Source organism: Xiphophorus maculatus, chromosome 18 (assembly GCF_002775205.1).
Source record: "Xiphophorus maculatus strain JP 163 A chromosome 18, X_maculatus-5.0-male, whole genome shotgun sequence".
Lineage (NCBI taxonomy): Eukaryota > Metazoa > Chordata > Actinopteri > Cyprinodontiformes > Poeciliidae > Xiphophorus > Xiphophorus maculatus.
In genome coordinates, this window is record NC_036460.1 from 31,904,406 (window position 1) to 31,924,873 (window position 20,468).

Below are 20,468 nucleotides of genomic sequence, written 5' to 3' on the forward strand. Positions count from 1 at the left end.
CAGTATGTCAACTCTGTTTCCTCATAGGTCTGTCAGTACAGGTCGACTGTCTGATCAACCAATCAGGATCACTCTGGGCGGACAGGCCTACCAGGGCAGCACTGACAGCCTGAACACCGAGCGACCCATGGACACAGGTACACAGGCACAGCATGCTCTCCCCACTACTCACCTTTCACTTTACCTGAAAGCAAACAATTCATACAGATTTCAAATCTGATAATGACCATTGTCCTTTACTCTGAAACCCTCAAAATAAAATCTACTTCAGCAGACTACCACTTAGTTAGCTAATAGAGTCCCATTGTGTGTCAGTAGCTGTGTTTCCATCAAGGTTTTTTTATGCACATTTGGAAGCATCGCCTTAGAAAAGGTTGATGGAAATAGCCTCAATTTTGCAAGAAAGCTTTTACACTCACTAAGAGTTTATGTGCTAAAGAGATATGATGAGGTGTTGGAGGTTTGGACTTTGAAACTTTCAAAGGGGAGGACTTTTGCCTAGAGTGGCCTGCAGGTTGGGATGGGAGTGGTGGAATGCTCCCATCCACTGGTGGCTCTGTGCCTTACTAGAACCATGAAACTCTGAAAGGATTTTAAGTCCAACCTTAAGTCTAAGCTCAGAGAGAGAACTCTCTATTTTTCTGAGATGTTTGGTCTATTCTATTGTTCAACCTCTGCCTCTAGTTAATCCCAGTTGTGTAGTGTCAATATTTGACAAAATCACACTCTGCGTTGCCTGCTTAATTCACACCACCCAATAGCTGGAAAACTGCCTAATTCACATTCTCCCTTTTTTTTTTCTTCATCATTTCAAAAGTTTGCTTAAAATTTGCATGACTGTTGGCTGGAAAGAGCTATGGGACCTCAGTATAAATGCAGCTGTTCTCTGGGTACCTCAGAGATAACATTGTATAAAAATAAGCATCATGAGTTGGACTGTGGATATGTTTGCTAGGCGCTGCCGTCATGGTTTACCAGTGAATGAACTCATTTCCTGTCTCTGCAGCCCCCAGCATGGCTCAAGGAGGATCAGCCAGTCCCCGTACTGTCCTCTTCACCGTGGGCTCACCGCCCAGCAGCAGCACGCCTCCGACCTGCAGCCACCTGGGCACCAGACCTCGCACCACCTCTGGTGAGACCCCTCCAAGTCCACTCCCCACTCTGCTGAGCTGCAGTCACATGCTCCCAGTGTTCTGCATATTAATGATCCCAGTTCTTACTGTGTTCTCAGTGGGCTCCAGCAGTTCGGCAGGCTCCTTGTGCTCCACCAGCGGTCGAGTGTGTGTGGGGTCTCCCCCAGGCATGGCCATGGGTTCCTCTCCACCAGGGAATCTAGGTATTGGGCAAGGTGTTCCAGGAGCAGACGGAGGACCCAGCAGCCTGCGCTACATTCCCTATGGGACGTCTCCCCCCAGCATGGAGGGGTTCATCACTTTTGAAGCTCCAGAGCTGCCTGAGGAGACCCTGATGGAGGTGAGGGGATGGGGACTGTGACACATTACTAGATTTTTGGTTCTGATTATGTATGCTGTTTGAAAAATCTAAATTTGTTTTAAGTTAGAATGTTAAGGGCTGAAACTAATGATTATTTTAGCAATCGATTATTCTGAGTTATTCTGCGTTAATCGGATAAAAAGAATTGACACGTTCCGCAGATTGTCCTTTAACTACTTAAGATTTTTAAAACTTGGTATAAAATGCGTTTAACGAGTAACACTCAGTTCTTCTTAAACAAGAACTGAGTGTTACTCAGTTGGAGCAGTTTTTTGCTCAAAAGAAAAACCTTTTCTGTTTAAATAAGAAAAAAAACTTTTCTTGCCCAAAATGCAAGGAATGTAGCAGCATTCCTTTGGTGAAAGTTTGATCATTTATAGCTAAAAATCCGTTTAAAATCAACATGTGAAAAGCTCAGCCGTTTCTGCTTGACTTGGCATCATATAAGCTGATCTGGTTATTTTATTGGATTAACTGATTGATAATTGGATATTTTTTTCTATTATTTTGAACAAGGTAAAGCTAAAACTGGATAAAGCATATTTTCAAAGAAATTTATTTAATTTTGTTCTATTTTAAATGCAAAGTGTATGTCTTTTTGTACAATCTAATTATTTATTTGAGTGCTTTTGTTTCAGCAAATAGCCTTTTTAGGTGTCTATATTCTCCAGTTAGTGATTAATCAGTTACTGAATTAGTTGAGGATTATTTCATAGATTATCCAACATTAATCTGATTACTTGTTTCAGCCCTAAAACTTTTTAACAGAAAAATGTGTAAACCGATGGACCAACTTGTGATCTCATGTGGTAGTGTTGGAGTTGGTCCTCTGCTGCTGGGTTAAAGCATCATGTTGTTGTCTTGGCTCAGCGGGAGCACACAGACACCCTGATTCACCTTCGGATGATGCTTTCCTTCACCGACTGCATCCTGGAGATGGCGGCGCTACGAGCTGGAGGGGCGGAGCTCGGCATGTCTGCTGCCTCCCTGTATCCCCCTCAGGACAGTGTGGTTGTAGACCAGATCAGCCAGCTCAGTAAAGAGTGGGGGTAAGTTCCCTTGGTAAAAAACGAAAAGGGTGACGCATGAGTTCTTTTGTTTCATAGTGCGACTGTGCTGCCCCCTGCAGGCAGGTGGAGCAGTTGGTGCTATACATGAAGGCAGCTCAGCTCCTTGCTTCCTCTCTCCATCTGGCAAAGGCTCAGATCAAATCTACCAAGCTGAATCCCTCAACTGCTGTCAAACAAGGTGGGGGCATTTCCCTCCTCATCTCTAATAATGTAATTTTATTCCATTTAGAGAGTTAAACTTATCATTAGCACCACATTTGTTTTTCTCTTACTTTACAGCATCAAAATATACACAAATTAAAGCTCTTTTCCTCACTTTTTCAGTGGTCAAGAGTTTGAATGAGCGCTACAAAAGCTGCATCGCCTTCTGTCGACACCTGACTGACAAACTCAACCACTTCTTCTCTGACAAGCAGCGCTTTGTGGACGAGATCAACAGCGTCACTGCAGAGAAGCTCATCTACAACCACGCCGTGGAGATTGTGAGTTCCACAGACACATGACTCCATGATCTGAATCGTCACATGTACTGAGCATGCAGGTGCAAGCCTAATGGTTCCATGATGTGTGCATCAGGTTCAGTCTGCAGCTCTGGATGAGATGTTTAAACAAACAGAGGACATAGCGTACCGCTACAGCAAGGCTGCCATGCTGCTGGATGGCCTCTCCAAGATCCTGCAGGACCCCGCCGACACTGAGAACGTGCTGAAATGTGAGGAAGCAACGATGGACAGACATTTTGTTCATTACATGGATACATTTTTATTTATGTTTAACACTGACACTTTTCCACAATTGCATTCCTCTGTCTCTCGTAGATAGATGGATGCATGTGACAAAAGCAGATGAGTCAGGAATAATACTGACAAATGTTAAACAATAAATACAGCACAACAAAGAAGTTCCTAAGTATGTCACTGTACTAATAAGGGCATGACTAGGCTCCACCTTATACTCCAAACTGTTTTTGAAGCCTTAAAGAGTATGTAATTTCCTCCATCACATAAATGTTCCAGAATACACTTAGTTTAGGACAAGACCAGAAGATATGAGTATGGTTTGTGTTCTGGGTCCCAATTTCTCCAGCATGAACTAGATTGTGTTGGGCTCATTTTACTAGTTATTGCTGGCGTTCTGAAAAACCAAATAATTACTTTCCATTTGAATTCTCTCCATGTATTAGAATTTGTGGCTTATTGCGCTCCAGTATACATTTCTTCCCATGTGTCCCCTGTTATGGGCTCCTGCAGTTCAGTCTCCCATGTTTTGCTTTATATTTATGGACAGAAACAGATCATATACTTTATTAATTACTTTATGGTTTCCCTTTCCCCTTTGTATGTCCATTAAAACTTATTGAAGTTTAGTCCAGTTGTTATGTGTCCTCACAAAGCTTCTAAGTTGTAAATATCTATAGAAGTCTGTCTTAGGACACCGAATTCACTTTTCATCTGCTCAAAGGTTTTGGAATTTTCGTCTTCAATTAATTGATGAATATGAGATAGTCCATAATTAGACCAGTATTTCAACCAGAGTCTAACTTGTTTGGTAAAAAAGGTTTTTATAAATCCTGTATTTGATAAAAGTGAGATCTGTTTTAATAACTTAAAAACAGATTGTATTTTGTTCCAGATTTTATGAGTTTTTGTTGGGGTTTTTTTGTCAAAATTGTCACTTCTTTTACAGGAGCATCTCAGAAGGCTGATGTTTGCAGTGGCACTGAGCACATTCTTTCCTCTAGTTCAAGCCGTTGAGTGTCTGTACTATTCTATATCCATACCAATGAGGGTTGAAGTTGTGCAGGCCAGTAATAATATTTTACGTTTGGCAGTTTAAGGCCCCTCTTGGATTTAAATAACGAGTTTTTAGTCTAATTCTAGGGTGCTTTCTTTTGCCAAATAAATCTAGATATCATTTTAGTTATTAAAGGTAGAGTTGGGAATCTCCACCGGTCATACCTGTCAAGTCTCTCGTTTTGCCTGGAAAACTGCTGCTTTTATGTTCCCTTTTCCCACCATGCTCCCATATTACTTACAGTGGTTTCTCTACGGGGGGCGACGCTCCTAAGAACGATTGTTATTTAACCAAAATAATTTTACCTTTTCTTTGTGAACACAATAACTTTTGTTTAATTTTTCCATAGTCAGTTCAATTGTTTTTAATCTGGTTACTAACAGGTGTCTCTGTGTGTGTTGCAGATAAAGCCAGTGTGGAACGAAGGATCTCCTCTTTGTGCTACTGTACAGTGACACTGTATGAGTAGCAGGCGCCGCCTGACCCCCATAGCGGGACCACGCCCTAAAGAGACTCTGGAACTGAGGAACATTCTCCCAGCTTCCTGTTCCTTCCTGTAGCAGCTCAAGCACTTTTCATTTGTTCATTCTTTGTTTTGGAGAGGATTTTTGTGGCCGTTCATCATCAGTTTGTTGTACTGACTGTGTCGCAAACTGAGCTCTGAGTGATGCACATTATTCCAACCAAAGATGACAACAAATCAAGAAGAAAATGGCAAAACCAGATGTGGACATCAAAGCATTCTTTTGAAGGTGCTTTTCAATATGTTATGATGGGGTCATCGCATCAGGTTACCATAGGAATCCTGGATATCATTGGTTTCTAGCAGACAGTGAGACAGTGCTGTGGACTCTAAAAAGACTTGAGCTCTGGTTGGAGAAACGTATGCGAGATTGAATTGGTGATCATTTACTCTCGTTTCAGTTTTAGTATATTTATTTGGAAATGAACAGACTTCTCTGCCTTTCAAGAAAACCTCAAGTATTGCAGTTGAAGGAAAACCATCTCAATGAACAAAAAGGAAGAAAAAAAAACACGAGCTGCTGTTGCATGAACCGGACAGCCATGAGAGCAAAGGATCCTGTATATTTGTAATCACTTTGTTTTAACTTTGTGTTTTAAACTCGAGCACTTTATTAAGGAACAGAAGGAGGGGACAATGGGAAGAATAATGTGAAGATGGGGAGGACGCTTTTCTCATCTCTCTTTTAATCACCCTCATGCATGATCAATAAGTCCTCACACATGCGTTCAAACGGATCAGTGGGCTGCAGTTTTCAGCCATTTTAATGCCTCTGACCTATTTTCTGTTAATAACAGAGCAACATTTTGAAAGCTTTGCTTCTGACTTGTTGATCATGTAGCTGACAGTAAGGTGGGGTTCGGTTAGGAGGGACTGAGTCTTCTGACATGAGCATCCAGATGTGTTGAATGGATGCACATCCTTCTCCTGCAGCCAGCTCGCTGTCCACTGCAAACCCTGCTGAAATGAAGCTGATCTGTTGCATTACTTCACAAGTTCTAACAATAAGATTCATTTTTCTCAAGAAGAAAAAATCTAATCAAATGCAGCTTTTTGTCTTATCAGAACTGTAGCTCATTTTTAATAAAACTAAACTTGTTTGGAAACTTGTATATATCTGAATGAGCCGCATGTCAGGGTTTTCCTTTTTGAGGGGTCCGTGTGTTTGAGGTCCTCCTGAGGGCGGCAAAGGCTGCTGCCTGTCAGTCAAAGAGCACAAGTCTTTATATGTAGATAGATGAATTTCTATTGCTTGTGTTTGTGTTTGCCAAGGGTTTGCTAAGAAGACCAATCATTGGCACACCTGGCGCGTGCCAAAGATTGCAACAAAACTCATGGCAGCGCCACTCTTTCTACCAGGACTGTTTGTTGTTGAGATAACATTCTTTAGCGCTCGTTTAGACCGCGACTCGTCTGTCATTTCCTCCCACTCTGGATTCAGAGTTTTCTCCTGCGTCCCCCTGCCTCCCTCTGAAGTCATGTGCTGTGTTCCAAACACTGTATGTACTGTATGTGAGAGCTGCCAGGTGTGCATTAAGGTCAATAGTATCTAGATAGAACAGGAGGTGCCTTCTTCTCCTGAAAGCAGACACAGGCCTACTCCTCTGTACATGTGTGAACATGTTTATCTGTGTAAGAAGAAAAACTCTGAGGAGTTTCAGGGCCTACATTTCAGATGTACTGTTCTTTATCTATACATATCCCTGTTTGAGTTATTCCCTCCTCTTTGCCATGAGCTCTGATCAACATGAAGCCTTTTACTGCACACAAACTAAAGAGGGAACTGATGAGGTGGGGGGGGGGGAACCACAATCTTTGTATAGTTTTGGACTGTATTAAAACAAGGACTGTTTAAGATGAAGCATGGGTACCAAGTCTGTATCTGACCCTGTAGAACCTCTAGAATGTTGAATGTATCTACCCTGTTGTTTTGCACCTCCAGCTTGAACTGAATGCCTATTGAAGTCAGTCACAACTGTTATTAGACTCTGTCTGAGCATCAGTTTTGCAAAGTGAAATGTTAACGTTCTGCTCGTTTGATTCAAAGCTGAGTCTCCCTTTGTCCTTGATGGAACTCAAATACAGTCTTTGTAATTAAAAGAAATGAAAATGTGTGTGTTTTTTAATAAGCTTGAAAAAAATTGCTTTAATTTTTTAAAATGCAAAAACAAGCTTATGGATGATGTGTTTCAGATTTTAATTGAGGTACATATACTACTGAGCATCTCACGAGGAGGATGTGGGTAATATTGGCATGTAGAGAAGTGATAAGCTTCATAAAAGGTGGACCATTAGCTGTGGCATGATGATTGGCTTATGTGTTATGTATCAGAAATATCTCATTAAATTATTACTAAATCTTTCTGAAGGTAAACGCTCTCAAAACCTAAAATTTACAGTTTCTGAAAACGACTTTTGTCTCCGTCTGAAACATAATGTAACCTTCCTCGCATAATGAAGAGAACCATTGCAGTTAGACTCTTAACATTTTTTTATCTAACAAGCTCTAATAAGAGCTGAGCTGGATCCCATTTCTTTAACTCTGTCATTAGATGAGATTACGCTTCAAATGGAACAAGCATGTTCTTGTAAACTGGAGTACCTTTGTTTGTGGGGGGGAATTCAGTGCCGAAATAACCTTTGCTTTGGCACCCCTTTACCACAGCGCCCTTAAGCATTATAGCTTTATATCTGTTTTTTGCACCACCACAGTGACGGGGATGATCAATAGGAATGCTACTTGTGGAAGAACACTGGTTCTGTGATCTCTCTGCTGGGTGGATATGGATCTTTACAGCTGAGGTAACAAGGACTGTAAGGAGTGGGGAGCTGAGAACCCCCCCTGCCCTGAAGACAGGAGCCACTGCCTGAAGACTGTTTCTCCTATGGTTGCTGAGGAAACCAGCATGTAAAAAATGGCACCCACTGATTGGCTCCTTCTCTGTTTGACATTTTAAAGCACCAATTGCTGGCCTCAGCTATCGAAATGTTTGGAACTTTGTACTAAAGTAATATCAAACTTGCTGGTGGGAGAGGCGGAGGAACTTATTGAAGGTAGCTTGCTTTCAAAGTAGTTGTTCTAAGGTGAACTTTATTCTGTGTAGTTATTAACAGATGTTTTGTGAGCAGCCAAGTTCGCTTTCTCAAAATGTGTGTTTTTGAAAGTTTAGAGTGCGTCTGAGGCGTTTAGGCACACAATCCCTACAGATGGCATCAGAAGTTAATTTAAATTGGATATTGAAATTCGCGCTGCGCGCAGTAAGCGGCGTCTAGCTCAAGGTTGAACCGATTCCTGAACGCGATTTCGGCCAGCCGTTCTCTACCGCTCCCTCCTCCACAGGGCGGGTGTTCTGACTGTCAGTACTACTACCTCGTCAGATTTTCCTACCGTAGCACGCATTCAAAACTGCCACCGTCATGTTTACAAACCGAAAACTATAGCGGGTCGTGCTAATGTTAAACACATTAATTAATAATAATTTATAACATTACGGTATTTGAGTGACGGGACTGAAGTGGAAGCTTAGGAGTTATGCTTAGCATAGCTTTGGAACAATTTATATACACGACGAAACCACAAGAAAATCACTTCCTTCATCAGAATATCCTATCCGGTTAAAATGAAAAGCTATAGACCTATGAACTAATCCTTTTATTAGAATTTTCTACTTTTTAAAAATATTTTACAGATGTGTTTGTATGAATAAAGCGGCATCAGACAGGGGAAACTTTTTTTACTTAAATTAAATTAAACACAGACATCTACAAATTTAGTACACCGCTATTACGCAGCTTCAATCTCAAATAATATCGCTACCAACATGCTCTATTTAGCACGGTTTAATAAATAAAAAAAACGTGTTATTAAACTAAAATATTTTAAAGTATAGGGACAGGTCTATAAAGCCAGGAATAAATAAAATAAATAAAGCTTACCTTAATCTTCGACGAAAAAAAAACAGACGAAACGAAACTTCCACAGGTAGGATGTATCGATAAGAAATCTGCTGAGTAAGCAGTGACGTAGCATCGATGTGCGTATGCGCATTACCACAAGGTAGGACGGATTAATGGGAAGCGCAAGTGGAACAAGTGGCCGCTTAAGTTCCCGGGGCCGCTAGGGGGCCCCCTAAGTGGAACAGTTTTTTATTATTTTAGTTTTTTGTAATGATTGCTATGTAATTATATTAACAAAAACACACACATTCATTCTAAAGTTGTGATTGTTTTTATACAATAATATATATTTGATAATGTATGTAGAAATCTTTCTTACATGGGCAAAAAGACAAATTAAAAAATAAATTGTTCTTGGGAGTTCCCTGGTGGCCGCGGTAGGTACTGCACTGCACGGTAATATGAGCTGCTGTGCGGCTCTACTGCATTAATATATCAAGGAGCTACTCCAAGCTGTAGTTGGCGATATGTTGTTTGCTGCTGAGCATATATGTATCTAAAACAAACTTTATTTTTCAAAGGTGTGCCGATAGATCGGCCACCGACCATAATCGGCCGATTTCCGTGAAAAAGTGTATGATCGGTAATCGCCGATCACTGTCTCTTGTGTCCTATCACCAAAACCGATCACCTGCATCTCACTTCGCGTGTGCAGCTGATCTCCCCCTTTACTTTACACAGCGTAAGCTTGCGACACCAAATAAGCAACATCATGTGGAACTTCAAAGCTCAGAGCCAGAAGGGAAGTTTGCCTGTTGTGGCGGAAAATTGCCTGGCTTGGGCACGTCAAAAAGCATCAAGACAACGAATCTAATATGACATTTATAAAACAAGCACTTGACGGAGTATGGCTATTGAAGCTCACTGTAAAAAAAAAAAAAAAGACATCCTGTACGGCCAGACAACAGGTAAAGCAGCGCATAACTACCAACACTCACCGGGATGCGTATGACGGCCAGAACACTAAACAAATAATCCGAAAAGTTAACTCAACGAGCTGGCGGTGTAAAATGCTGGTTCTACTCCCGCTGTTGGACCACCGCTACTAGCTGCTAGTAGATGTATGTGTGTATGGATACAAAAAATTCTGGGAGTTTTCAACTGCTTTAGGATAATTTCGATGTGCTGCATCCAAAAATCACTTTTATTTTGCTCAATCAGATCAACTTTCTGAGCTATGGATGAAACATGAGCATCAAAATGCATGACTTGTTCTCACATATGGATCGGTTTCCTGAAAATCAGATTCCAGATTCTGATCCCAGAATCTGGGAGAGATTCCATCAGGACAGAAAAGAGATGAATAATTTTGCATAATGAAGACGTAATGTTCAATTTAAATGTAATTACTCTCACCAGTCTTTATGATTCAATTAGCAGAAATCCAAGTTTAATTAATAAACTCTGTTAGAAAACTTTTTTTTCCCTCCTAAAACCTTTTTTGGTCAAGAAATATTAACGGAAATGTCACAAAAACGTAATCAATTTTGTCAGAAGATTGGATTTCTCAAAATCAAATTTGAATAAAAACCTGACCTGATTGGGAAAAATGGATGTCATTTTTGGATTCAGTGGTGCAAAAATAGTTCTAATTCAGTTGAAAAAAACATTAACAACCTCCAAAAAATATCATTTTGTGACCCAGTGTAATCCTTCTGTAATGTTCCTCCCAGATGTCTCAGGAAGAGCTGGTTGTAGAGCGGGCCAGGCGCTCCTTCCAGACTGGCAGAAGCAAACCTCTGGAGTTCAGACTGCAGCAGCTGAGAAGGCTGCAGAGCTTCTTAAAGGAGAGGCAGGAAGACATTAAAGATGCTCTGCAGAAGGATCTCGGGAAGGTTGGCAACTCATTTATAACACACATTTATTTTGTTATTCTTTGGATCAGTCTAATTTATTCAGTCCTAATGGTGAGGAAATGTTACCACCTCGTTTTGTACAGTTGTCAATCTCCTTCTTTACACTCTAAAAGCTGTTGTGTTGAAAACAACCCAATATGAGTTATTGACTTGGTGGATTTAACAGAACACAGTTGATCACAGGTTTGACCCAAAACACTGGTTAGAAGTTTAACCCAAAATAGGTGAAACTGATGAGTGTTTAATGTTAGACCGAACAAAGAGAGGCTAATCACACTAGTCAATGACCTGGTTACCTAAGCAAAAAATATGAGTTAAACTGAATGATGTCTATTTTCTATGCTTCTATAAAAAGCGCCATCATAGGGACACAGTGGCGTAAAAACAAGGTCTGCACTATGCGACACATAGGGGCGCCACACTAGAGGGGACACCAAAGTGATGGCAGAAAAAGTCTTTTAGTCGTCATTTTCTGTATTTAACAGCTGTTTGTGCGTTGGAAAACTTCCCAATGATGCCTGTAATGTGTCTGGGTACACCTAAGAAAGTACTTAGATGTCCCCTGCAGAGACACATAGAAGTTATGCTAGGTTATTGTGTGTATGCAATGTCTGTAAATTCAAATAACAGATTTGAATTTTAAATTTACTGAATACTTCATATTCATAGTTAACTGCTTAAAAATTCAAAGCCAAATTTCTATGCTGCAATTTTTATATGATTTTTTTTTATATGTTGAAATGTTAATTCAAACTTAAAATACGTTGATGGATGACGTCACTTGTCATTTTTCATATTATTTACATCTGATCTTTGCCCTCATTGGTTATTGTAATGAGAGCAAATTCCTGCATGTTTTCTATTTCTGTTTCCCATTCAGAACCAGGAACAAGAGAATGTGTGGTTCTCCCCAACTGGAGAAATGTTAGGAAACTATTTTCCAAAGTAAAAAAGAGCTAAATGTGTGTGTACATAAATGCTGCTCTTGAATGGGGTTGTATGACCCCATTGCTGGCAGGCTTTTACAGCAATGGCTTCTGATTGTCTGGAATGATATCCTGAAGAGCCCAGTGGTGACCTTTTACCTTTCAAAGACACAGTGTGAGTGGTGAAGTTTAACGTGGATATTGTCCAGAGATGGAGGGAGATCAGTTTGCGTGAGTGCACGATTGACTGAAACAAACTCAAGGAATCAGAATAGAATTATTTCACTACCTTTGTTTCACAGAGCGGCTGTGCGTCTGAGCTGTATGAACTGCTGGTTGTGGAGGCCGAACTTCAGCTCTCATTGACGAGGCTTGCAGAGTGGGCAGCTCCCCGGCCCGTGGAGAAGAACCTCTTCACTCTATCGGATGAGGTCTACGTCAGGCCAGAGCCCCTCGGGGTGGTTCTCATCGTCGGACCCTGGAACTATCCCTGGTCTCTCACCCTGCTGCCACTAGTTGGAGCTATTGCAGCAGGTAGCTGGCAGTTTTCAGTCCTCTATGGATCAGATGTAGAGGGTCAGATGTCACTTTACTGGCTGAATCCAGTAAAGTGAACCTTTAAAAGACATTGATATAAACGGTGTTTATAAGAATTGGAATGTTACTATGTTAATCAGGGCTAGGCAGCTGCACTATAGATGAGCCTAACTTTTTATAGAAATCATTATTGACATAATATAACAATCTAAGTGACTGAAAAAAAGCTGATTCAGTTATAGACTTTATGTAATGGCATACAGACTTCATGCTTTGGCATACATGGCAGACTTTATGCCAATCTGGCTTGGTCAGACTGTAGACCAACGTTTCTAGCATGCTCTCTAGTTTTGTCCATTGAGTCTTGTTGAGTGCTCATCTTTAATCTTGCATAAATTCTGACCCATCATCCTCACAATGATATGGATCAGTGACTCCATGACTGTCATGTGGTTACAGAGGTACAAAGCTGTATGTCATCAGCATAGGTACAGTGAGTCTGGAAAGTATTCACAAATGGGATTTCTTGGTTTTAATAAATTTGCAAAAATCTCGAAAACATTTTTCCACATTGTATTGATGAAGTATTTGTGTGTAAAGTTTCCAAGAAATAATCAGACTGGGCCATAACAAAATGCGGAGCAAGTGAAGTGCTGTGAATACTTTCTGGATGCATTGTATGAAAGGAGAAGTTGTAGTAATCTGGACTTTGAAAATACCTAAAAGAAGCCTAAAAGAAATAAGTGACCACAAGGCATCCTAGAACGCAGCTGAACATTGTTGACAATTTATGATATTATCCACTTAATGTCTGTAATGACATTTATTGTAGGTAGTCTGATAAAGTTTGAATTGACTGGCAGCTGTTGTCCTCCAAAGGACATTTTGACTTCCGTATTACTGTAGAGCAGTGAAATCCTCAGACCTGAAGACTTTAACACTGCTTTCCTCACAGGTGGCTAATGTTTGATGTTTTTATAATATAAACACTGGACTGTCTCTTTCAGATGAATAACGTATTATGGTTTTTAAATTGGGCCTGATGCCTGTGTCAGACCCACCTGATAATACTGTAAGAGCCGCTAAAAGTCAAGTTGAATGTTACACATTGATGCCCCAATTCAGCTTTAACATTGTTAGACTTTAACAAGCCCTAGGCTGGTATGTTTTGTACCGACAGAGGCCACAGACACATTTCCTTTCCTGAGAAAATGCCATCCTTTTCTACAGTCAGCGCTTGGATCACATTGATGGTGTGGCTGCTGACTTTACTAGAGCTGTCTGTCTACGTCATGCTGTAGCGTTAACTGTGTTGTGTCCTTGAGTCTCAGTTTGCGTTGTTCCTCCACTTGAAGCCAAAACATTTGTTTTGTAATTCTGATGCAAGAAGTGTTTTGAACAGAAGATCTTTTGGGAAGTAAGAGTTCTCAATGAATCCTTTTCAATTAATCCTTTTTTGTGTAGGTCACAAATCCATTTGTCACATTCTCATTACTAGAGAGTAATAAAAACCAAAGGAAAATGACTATACAGTCCAGACTTGGACACACCTTTTAATTCAATGAGTTTCCTTTATTTTCATGACTATTGACATTGTAGATTCACACTGAAGGCATCAAAACTATGAATAACACATGTGGAAATATGCACTAAACAAAAAAGTGTAAAACAACTGAGAATACCCCTTATATTGTAGTTTCTTCAAAGTAGCAACCTTTTGCTGTGATTACTGCTTTGCACACACTCTGCATTTTCTTGATGAGCTTCAAGAGGTCGTCACCTGAAATGGTTTTCACTTCATAGGTCAACCTGCCCTGTCAGGTTAATAAGTGGGATTTCTTGCCTTATAAATAGTCATTAAAATAAAGAAAACCCATTGAATTAGAAAGGTGTGTCCAAACTTTTGGTCTGTACTGTAGATACAAATGCTTTAATTTCCATGGCAACCATGCAGCTGTACAAAACGCGTGGCTGGTCTGAGCCCCTCCTTCAAGATGCAGCTCCTTCTTAGAGCTGCAGTTTCCAAGCTTCCACCCCACAGAGCAGCTCTTCTCCACCTTCTAACCCTAACCCTAACCCACTCAGCTCCTTCAGACTAGCCAACAGCAATTAGCAAATACCTGGTGGAACTGCACATTAGTTGAGCTCATTATAGGAGCTACTTCTCAGTGAAATGCTGGGAAAAACATTAAATGGTTTAATACAGGAGCCATGTTGTGATGGCTTCCTGAAGTCTGAGTTTCAGAAAGAACTAGAGATTTTAAAGAGACAGAGGCCCAATTTCAAGGTTTAAATTCTGAAGTCAAATTTCTTTTAAGTCAAATTTCATATATACAGCATTTTTATAACAACTGATGGAAACATAGTTATTCAATTTTGCTATAAAATAATCCTATGTGCCCAGAAAACATTTAATACTGCCATTTAAAGGTTTTTGTTTGGCCAAAATGATCAAAAAGTATTTTTAGTTAGTTTAAAGCGAAGGGAAAAAGCAAGCATTTAAGCTAAAATAGGTGTTCAAATATATGAATACCAATGATGTACTGTTTGTGTAACCACTGTATGTGTAACAGCTTGTCCATGTAAGCATATTAACTCATTTCAGCACAACACTGAGCAGATGCAGCTGGTAACTCCTGACTTTCATCATGTCTGTCTGTTCCAGGTTTTTCATGATGAATTCGTTTATCATTTCCTTTGTTATTCAGGTAATGCAGCAATAGTAAAACCATCTGAGATCAGCTCCACCTCCTCTACAGTCATCAAGCAACTTCTTCCCCTGTACTTGGATAAGGTTAGCTTGTTGCTTTGCTCTTCTGAGTGTTTGCATTGACATTGAATTGTGTATAACTGGAAACAATGTGTGTAGGATTTGTACCAAGTGGTGGAAGGTGGTGTGCCAGAGACCCAGCAGCTACTGAAGCAGAGGTTTGATCACATCTTCTACACAGGCAGTACAGCTGTAGGTAAACTGGTGATGGAGGCTGCAGCGCCCCACCTCACCCCTGTGACCCTGGAGCTGGGCGGGAAGAGCCCCTGCTACATCGACAAGGACTGTGACATCAGGATCGCTTGCCGGTCTGTGTTTTACGAAAAATATAGAACAAAACGTCACAATAGCTCCACCGAACCATCTAACACGATGGACCGTTTCTGATCTTTCTTCCAACACAGCCGCATCACATGGGCGAAGCTTATAAACTGTGGTCAGACATGCATTGCTCCAGATTTTATTCTGTGTGAACCTTCTGTACAAAACAGAGTGGTGGAAGAGATCAGGAGGTGTGTTAAGGTTAGTGTGGCCTGAAGAATGGAATGGAATTCACACACACACACACACACACACACGCACACACGCACGCACGCGCGCGCACGCAAGCACGCACGCACACACACACGCACACACACACACACACACACACACCCACACACGCACACACACACACACACTGGTTGGAAACCACAATCAAAATCAACCAAATATTTCACATTAGTTTGGTTCAAAATAAATCAATTTAATTCAGTTTACTTCTATAGCACCAATTCACAACAAATGTCAGCTCATTGCACTTTAAAAAACAGAAAAAATAAAGACAGCAGAAGTGCAAAGTGATGCACATCACAGAGAGAAGTATGGATTGCAAAGAAAAGAAGTATAAGAAGTTTCCATATATATGAATATGTTGTGTGTCATGTAGGGGCTTACATTGCTTACCAGTTTATAACAAGCCATTGATTGTTATTAGTGATGGACAATACAGGTTGCTAACACATAGCAGTACAGATGAGACAAAGATAAGAACTTCAGAAGCACACTTTCTGTGTCCTTTCTGGAAGACCTTACATTCACTAAGCCTCACATTGCCTTCCTATTAATGACTCCACCTGTCAATCAATCCAGTGGGTTTGTCAGCACCTGACAAACCCACTGTGTGATCACAATTTATCCTGAAGTGAACATCCCTTACCTGGAGGTACTGACCCTCCAACAAAGTGTTAGTGTATCAATATGATTGTGCTGCCATCATAGAGATTTGGTGGAAAATAATCAGAAAAAAATTTTAAACATTATATAATCCAGACTTTACCCCAAGCATTTAGAGCACAAAATAAAGTTTATTCCATTACCAGAAACCTAAACAGAATCTGGAAAAATGTAAAAGATTGATATATGCCTGTAGCCGACCACATGAACAGCTCAATATTTTCTCATTGTTGCATTATATATTTAATGGTTAAATCAAGATTTATGCATAAACTGAGGTCCAAATCAATAAATGCATGCTTTGGCTACAAATGGGTACAGTTTATTTGTAAACCAGTAACTTCTTAGGCATCTGATACAAATATTCATACGCAGCCAGACAATTGTGGTCAACGTTACTCTGTTATGTCTGGATGTTCTTGATGCTCTGTGCCCAAAAATGTGGCACAAATTATACGTGTGCTGCATGTTCCACATATTATGCGGGCCAACGACGGACGGATTAGTGCAGCTAGTCTGCTGACAATGTTTATGTAATTAAACCAAAACAAAAAACACCATGATTAAACTTTAATATTGTGTCATGTTAATAAACAAACAGAAATGAATATTAACAACCACCAGAGAGCAAACAACCATCATGTAGCCAAAAACTTTTGAAAATAAAACAAGAAGAATTCCTTATCTCAGATTTCCTTTATGGGCTCGTATGAAACACATTCATCTTTTGCAAAAGCAATTTAGCGCTCCTTATTTGTAATCTTTGAAGATCAGACCCTTGGGCTTTAACAGCAATTTCTTTGTGGTTTCTGAAACTAATTTTATGGACCTCATGTATGACTCATTCAAAAAGGATCGCCCATTTTCTTTGCCTGACAAGGCAAAAATGCCTCACGAAATGTCTCATTTCATGCTATGAGCTTCACTACCTTGAACATTAAAGTATGTTCCAAACCATGATTTTTATGCCTCGTTACACCCCTGTTCTTATTACATTTGATTTTCTGTTTATGACAAGGATGTTAAAGATGTTTTATTGTATTTTCATTCCTCCAACCCTTCATCTCTGGGTCACTGCAGGAGTTTTACGCTGACAGCCCAAAGACCAGTGATGACTACGGCCGCATCATTAACCAGCGCCAGTTTAAGAGGATCGTGGGTCTCATGGAGGGGTGCACCATTGCGTTTGGTGGAGATGCTGATGAATCCCAGGGCTACATAGGAAAGTGATTTGTTCTCTGCATCAGACATTCCTGGAACTCTGGAGCATCTGTATTTACTGTAGTAGCACAGACATAGCATTTCAAGCATAGTTCACCATGAGAATGAGATCATTCCTTTAAAGAAGGCCATTATAAAGGCTTCATATTAGCCAGTTTTGGATTGCAATAGGAATCCAGTAGCTATTGTTTCGGAGTGCAATAGGCCTTGGCAAGTTAAAAATATTCTAGCATCTTTTTATCTCACATTTAAAGATTTAGGTGTATGTTTGTATAAATAAACAATATCCTGTGCTGTGTAAAGTATTTATACCACATGTTCTTATGTATCCAGGTAACCTACACACATCAATTCAAACAAATTAGAATGCAAATTAAATTAGGGGTAAAAATTCAAATGTACAGAGAATAAATATTGAGCAGTGTGAAAGTAATTGTTTGAACTGAAGAGTGTGATTTTAGCATGACAAAAGCGTTTCACTTTATTTCTGTAGTAACTAGCTCTGCATACAGATGACCAGTGGCTGGACTACTACACTAAAAGAAGGTCTTAAACAGACTTTATTAGTTAATCGACTGGAACAAATTTTAATTTAATAAATGATTAACTGTCAAATAATCTTAATCGATTGTTAGAATGGGGCTTTCAACCAGGGTGTGTTTAGCCTCGATGCAACCTGCTAAACGCGGTGTAAATGTGTTATGGATTTAAGAACTTGGCAATCTAAGGAGACCATAAACAGAGAGGATGTTATATTTTCCCACACTGTTGTATACATACGCTACACTATGTTTCCTAAATCTTTCACCACATGTTGTTGTTTTTTTCAGGTCCCACAGTGTTGAAAAATGTAACAGGTGACTCCAGAGTGATGCAGGAGGAGATCTTTGGACCACTACTGCCCATCGTCACAGTGCAGAGTGTGGATGAGGCAATCCACTTCATCAATGAGAGAGAGAAACCGTTAGCTCTCTACGTGTTTTCCCACAATGCCAAGGTAAATGCTTGGCCTGCAGGCGGGTGTTTTCCTCTTCTTAATGCTAAAGGAATATCTTTTAAATAGCTGATCGAAAAAGTGCTAGCTGAGACGTCTAGTGGAGCCCTGGTAGCCAATGACTGCATCGTCCACTTCCTGGACAGCGCTCTGCCGTTTGGAGGAGTTGGTGAGTGTAGGCTGTCTGTCCTCCTGTTGATCACCATTCATCACAAGGTTTTCACTCAATGTTCTGTTCCTCAGGTCATAGTGGTATGGGCCGGTACCGAGGCCGCCACACCTTCGACCAGCTCAGCAACCTTCGCAGCTGCATGATCAAACAACTCAAAATGGAAGGGCTGAACAGCATGCGATACCCCCCCCACAGCACGAAGAAACTGGGCTGGGCCCGCCGCTTCTTACTTTCACAGCTTAATGTGCAGAAGCTGCGCAATATGGCTATGTTGGCTATGCTGACTTGCCTTGCAGCCTTTGTGGTGCAGGTAAAGAAAAACTGTCATGCCTGTCACAATTAGCAATGAATCAATTAATCATGAATTCAAATTTTCATTCTAATCTTAATATTTTTGATATTAATCATCAGACTAATATATACTCTGGTTAGATTTGATATTATTGTTTGTCTTTTAATTACAATATTTTGTCTTGTTTGATTATATTTAAAGTCATATTTCAAGCAGATTAAAGATGGAGGGAAATTGGCCAGAGATCAATTGACCTTTTTCAAACCTATAAACCTGACAAATGATGGTTTCCATTTTAGGTGTTAGAGTTGGGGCTGTTCTCCCTGTGCATGTGTGGGTTCTCTCCAGGTACTTCAGCTTTCTCCCACAGCTTAAAAACTTCACTGTCAAATTCTCCTTAGTTGTGTGTGTGTGCATGGTTGTTTGTCCTGTCTGTCTCTGTGTTGCCCTGTGATGGACTGGTGACCCCGCCTCTCGCCTGTTGACCCCTGGATATAGGCACCAGCATCCCTCCCAACCCCACTAGGAATAAGCGTGTATGATAATGGATAGATGTCTGTCAGAGTTGGATTAACAATGATATTTCTCTGTCAGATGTGGATTATGTAAGCTTATCACCACAAACACCTCTTATGGTGAACAACCATTAGATGTCAGTAGTGATTTCTTGCATAAAATATCTGAATGTTATCGTTTCTTCAATAATTTATTGTTAATAATTAACAAAGTTTCTCTATTGTGTCATCCAGAGTGCTAATCAGTGCTGGCACCACAGGAGAATTATTTATTGGAAGCTGGTCCATGAAGCATGTCCGGCTTATTGCCTGGTTCCCAAGGCAATAATTCTGCTCAGGATTATCAGTAGTAAAGCAGCTAGTTTTACACAAAGTAAATTCTGTTTGCAACTTTATAAATATTATCAAATCATTTTCCATGTTAATCTGACGAGTACATGCTGTCCCCTCTTACAGCAACGGCTTTGTCTCTGAGAGACAATGTGTTTTTGTCCAGAAAACCTGCCCACACATCTACCCTCCTTTTAATTACCCAACATGCCTCACTGCCCCTGGTTGAAGGCCTCCTTTGTTCTGGTCAGCTCCACTGTTGTTGACGTCCATGTTTGTTGTGCTCACGTGCAACAGCTCAGCCATGTTTCTGTTTTCTGTGTCTTGTTGCCTGCAGCGGTTCCTGCGCTGAAGCTGAGCAGTCGATGCAGGTCATCTGCAGCTGGAGTCCAGTCTGGTCCATCACTGTACTGGTCCAAGCATTTCATATTTGTACTAATGTAAAGGACACATGTTTGAAGTTATCAGTTTAGATCTGTTTTGTGTAAACCGATTATAGGAAATCTGCTACAATTTTATGCTCACATTTGTAATTTAACTGTAGGAGTCAGTGTCCAGCAATATGTTACCATGGCAATCCATTAGAGTTCATAAAAATCTCTCTTTAGTTCTGGCTCACATTTTCTGTTAATTAAAAAAATAAATAAAATAACATTTCTTCACTGTTTTCTTTCTGTACCGTTTTTCCTCCATAAGGCCTTTCATCCAAGCTGACACCTGTATCCTTATGTTCCATTCCAAGGTTTTTGGTTTTTATGGCTGGCTGCCTTCACTGATTAGCTGCTTTAAAGATAACGGTAAC

The 20,468-nt window shown here is 40.3% G+C and overlaps 2 protein-coding genes across 3 annotated transcripts in view; both read left to right on the plus strand.

Moving 5' to 3' along the window:
* The window catches only part of ulk2 (unc-51 like autophagy activating kinase 2), a 43,700-nt gene extending 36,705 nt beyond the window's left edge, over nucleotides 1–6,995 (plus strand). Inside the window, exons 20-27 of the mRNA XM_023351788.1 lie at nucleotides 28–137; nucleotides 1,007–1,132; nucleotides 1,232–1,473; nucleotides 2,365–2,543; nucleotides 2,624–2,742; nucleotides 2,889–3,046; nucleotides 3,141–3,276; nucleotides 4,763–6,995. Coding sequence (XP_023207556.1) covers nucleotides 28–137; nucleotides 1,007–1,132; nucleotides 1,232–1,473; nucleotides 2,365–2,543; nucleotides 2,624–2,742; nucleotides 2,889–3,046; nucleotides 3,141–3,276; nucleotides 4,763–4,827 — 1,135 coding nt within the window. The 3' untranslated portion in view covers nucleotides 4,828–6,995. The remainder of the gene's footprint in view (nucleotides 1–27; nucleotides 138–1,006; nucleotides 1,133–1,231; nucleotides 1,474–2,364; nucleotides 2,544–2,623; nucleotides 2,743–2,888; nucleotides 3,047–3,140; nucleotides 3,277–4,762) is intronic.
* Nucleotides 6,996–7,873: 878 nt separating this feature from the next.
* Nucleotides 7,874–20,329, plus strand: LOC102234033 (fatty aldehyde dehydrogenase-like). Of its 2 annotated transcripts, XM_023350798.1 has the most exons (13): nucleotides 7,874–7,935; nucleotides 10,512–10,673; nucleotides 11,923–12,154; nucleotides 14,866–14,951; nucleotides 15,027–15,235; nucleotides 15,332–15,449; nucleotides 17,223–17,364; nucleotides 18,194–18,360; nucleotides 18,427–18,526; nucleotides 18,601–18,839; nucleotides 19,571–19,709; nucleotides 19,793–19,912; nucleotides 20,004–20,329. In XM_023350798.1, the coding sequence occupies exons 2-13, from the start codon at nucleotides 10,512–10,514 to the stop codon at nucleotides 20,108–20,110; spliced, it is 1,821 nt and encodes a 606-aa protein (XP_023206566.1). In that variant the 5' UTR covers nucleotides 7,874–7,935; the 3' UTR covers nucleotides 20,111–20,329. The 2 variants fall into 2 exon arrangements, with proteins under 2 accessions (XP_023206566.1, XP_023206567.1); XM_023350799.1 differs by lacking the exons at nucleotides 19,571–19,709; nucleotides 19,793–19,912.
* Nucleotides 20,330–20,468: the final 139 nt, after the last annotated feature.

Bases quoted from the DNA above. Each gene is read 5' to 3' on its own strand.
- LOC102234033 (XM_023350798.1), top strand. From the start codon at position 10,512: ATGTCTCAGGAAGAGCTGGTTGTAGAGCGGGCCAGGCGCTCCTTCCAG. The intron at 14,952-15,026 runs GTTAGCTTGTTG...CAATGTGTGTAG, and splicing joins TTCCCCTGTACTTGGATAAG to GATTTGTACCAAGTGGTGGA. The intron at 15,236-15,331 runs GTCTGTGTTTTA...CTTCCAACACAG, and splicing joins GACATCAGGATCGCTTGCCG to CCGCATCACATGGGCGAAGC.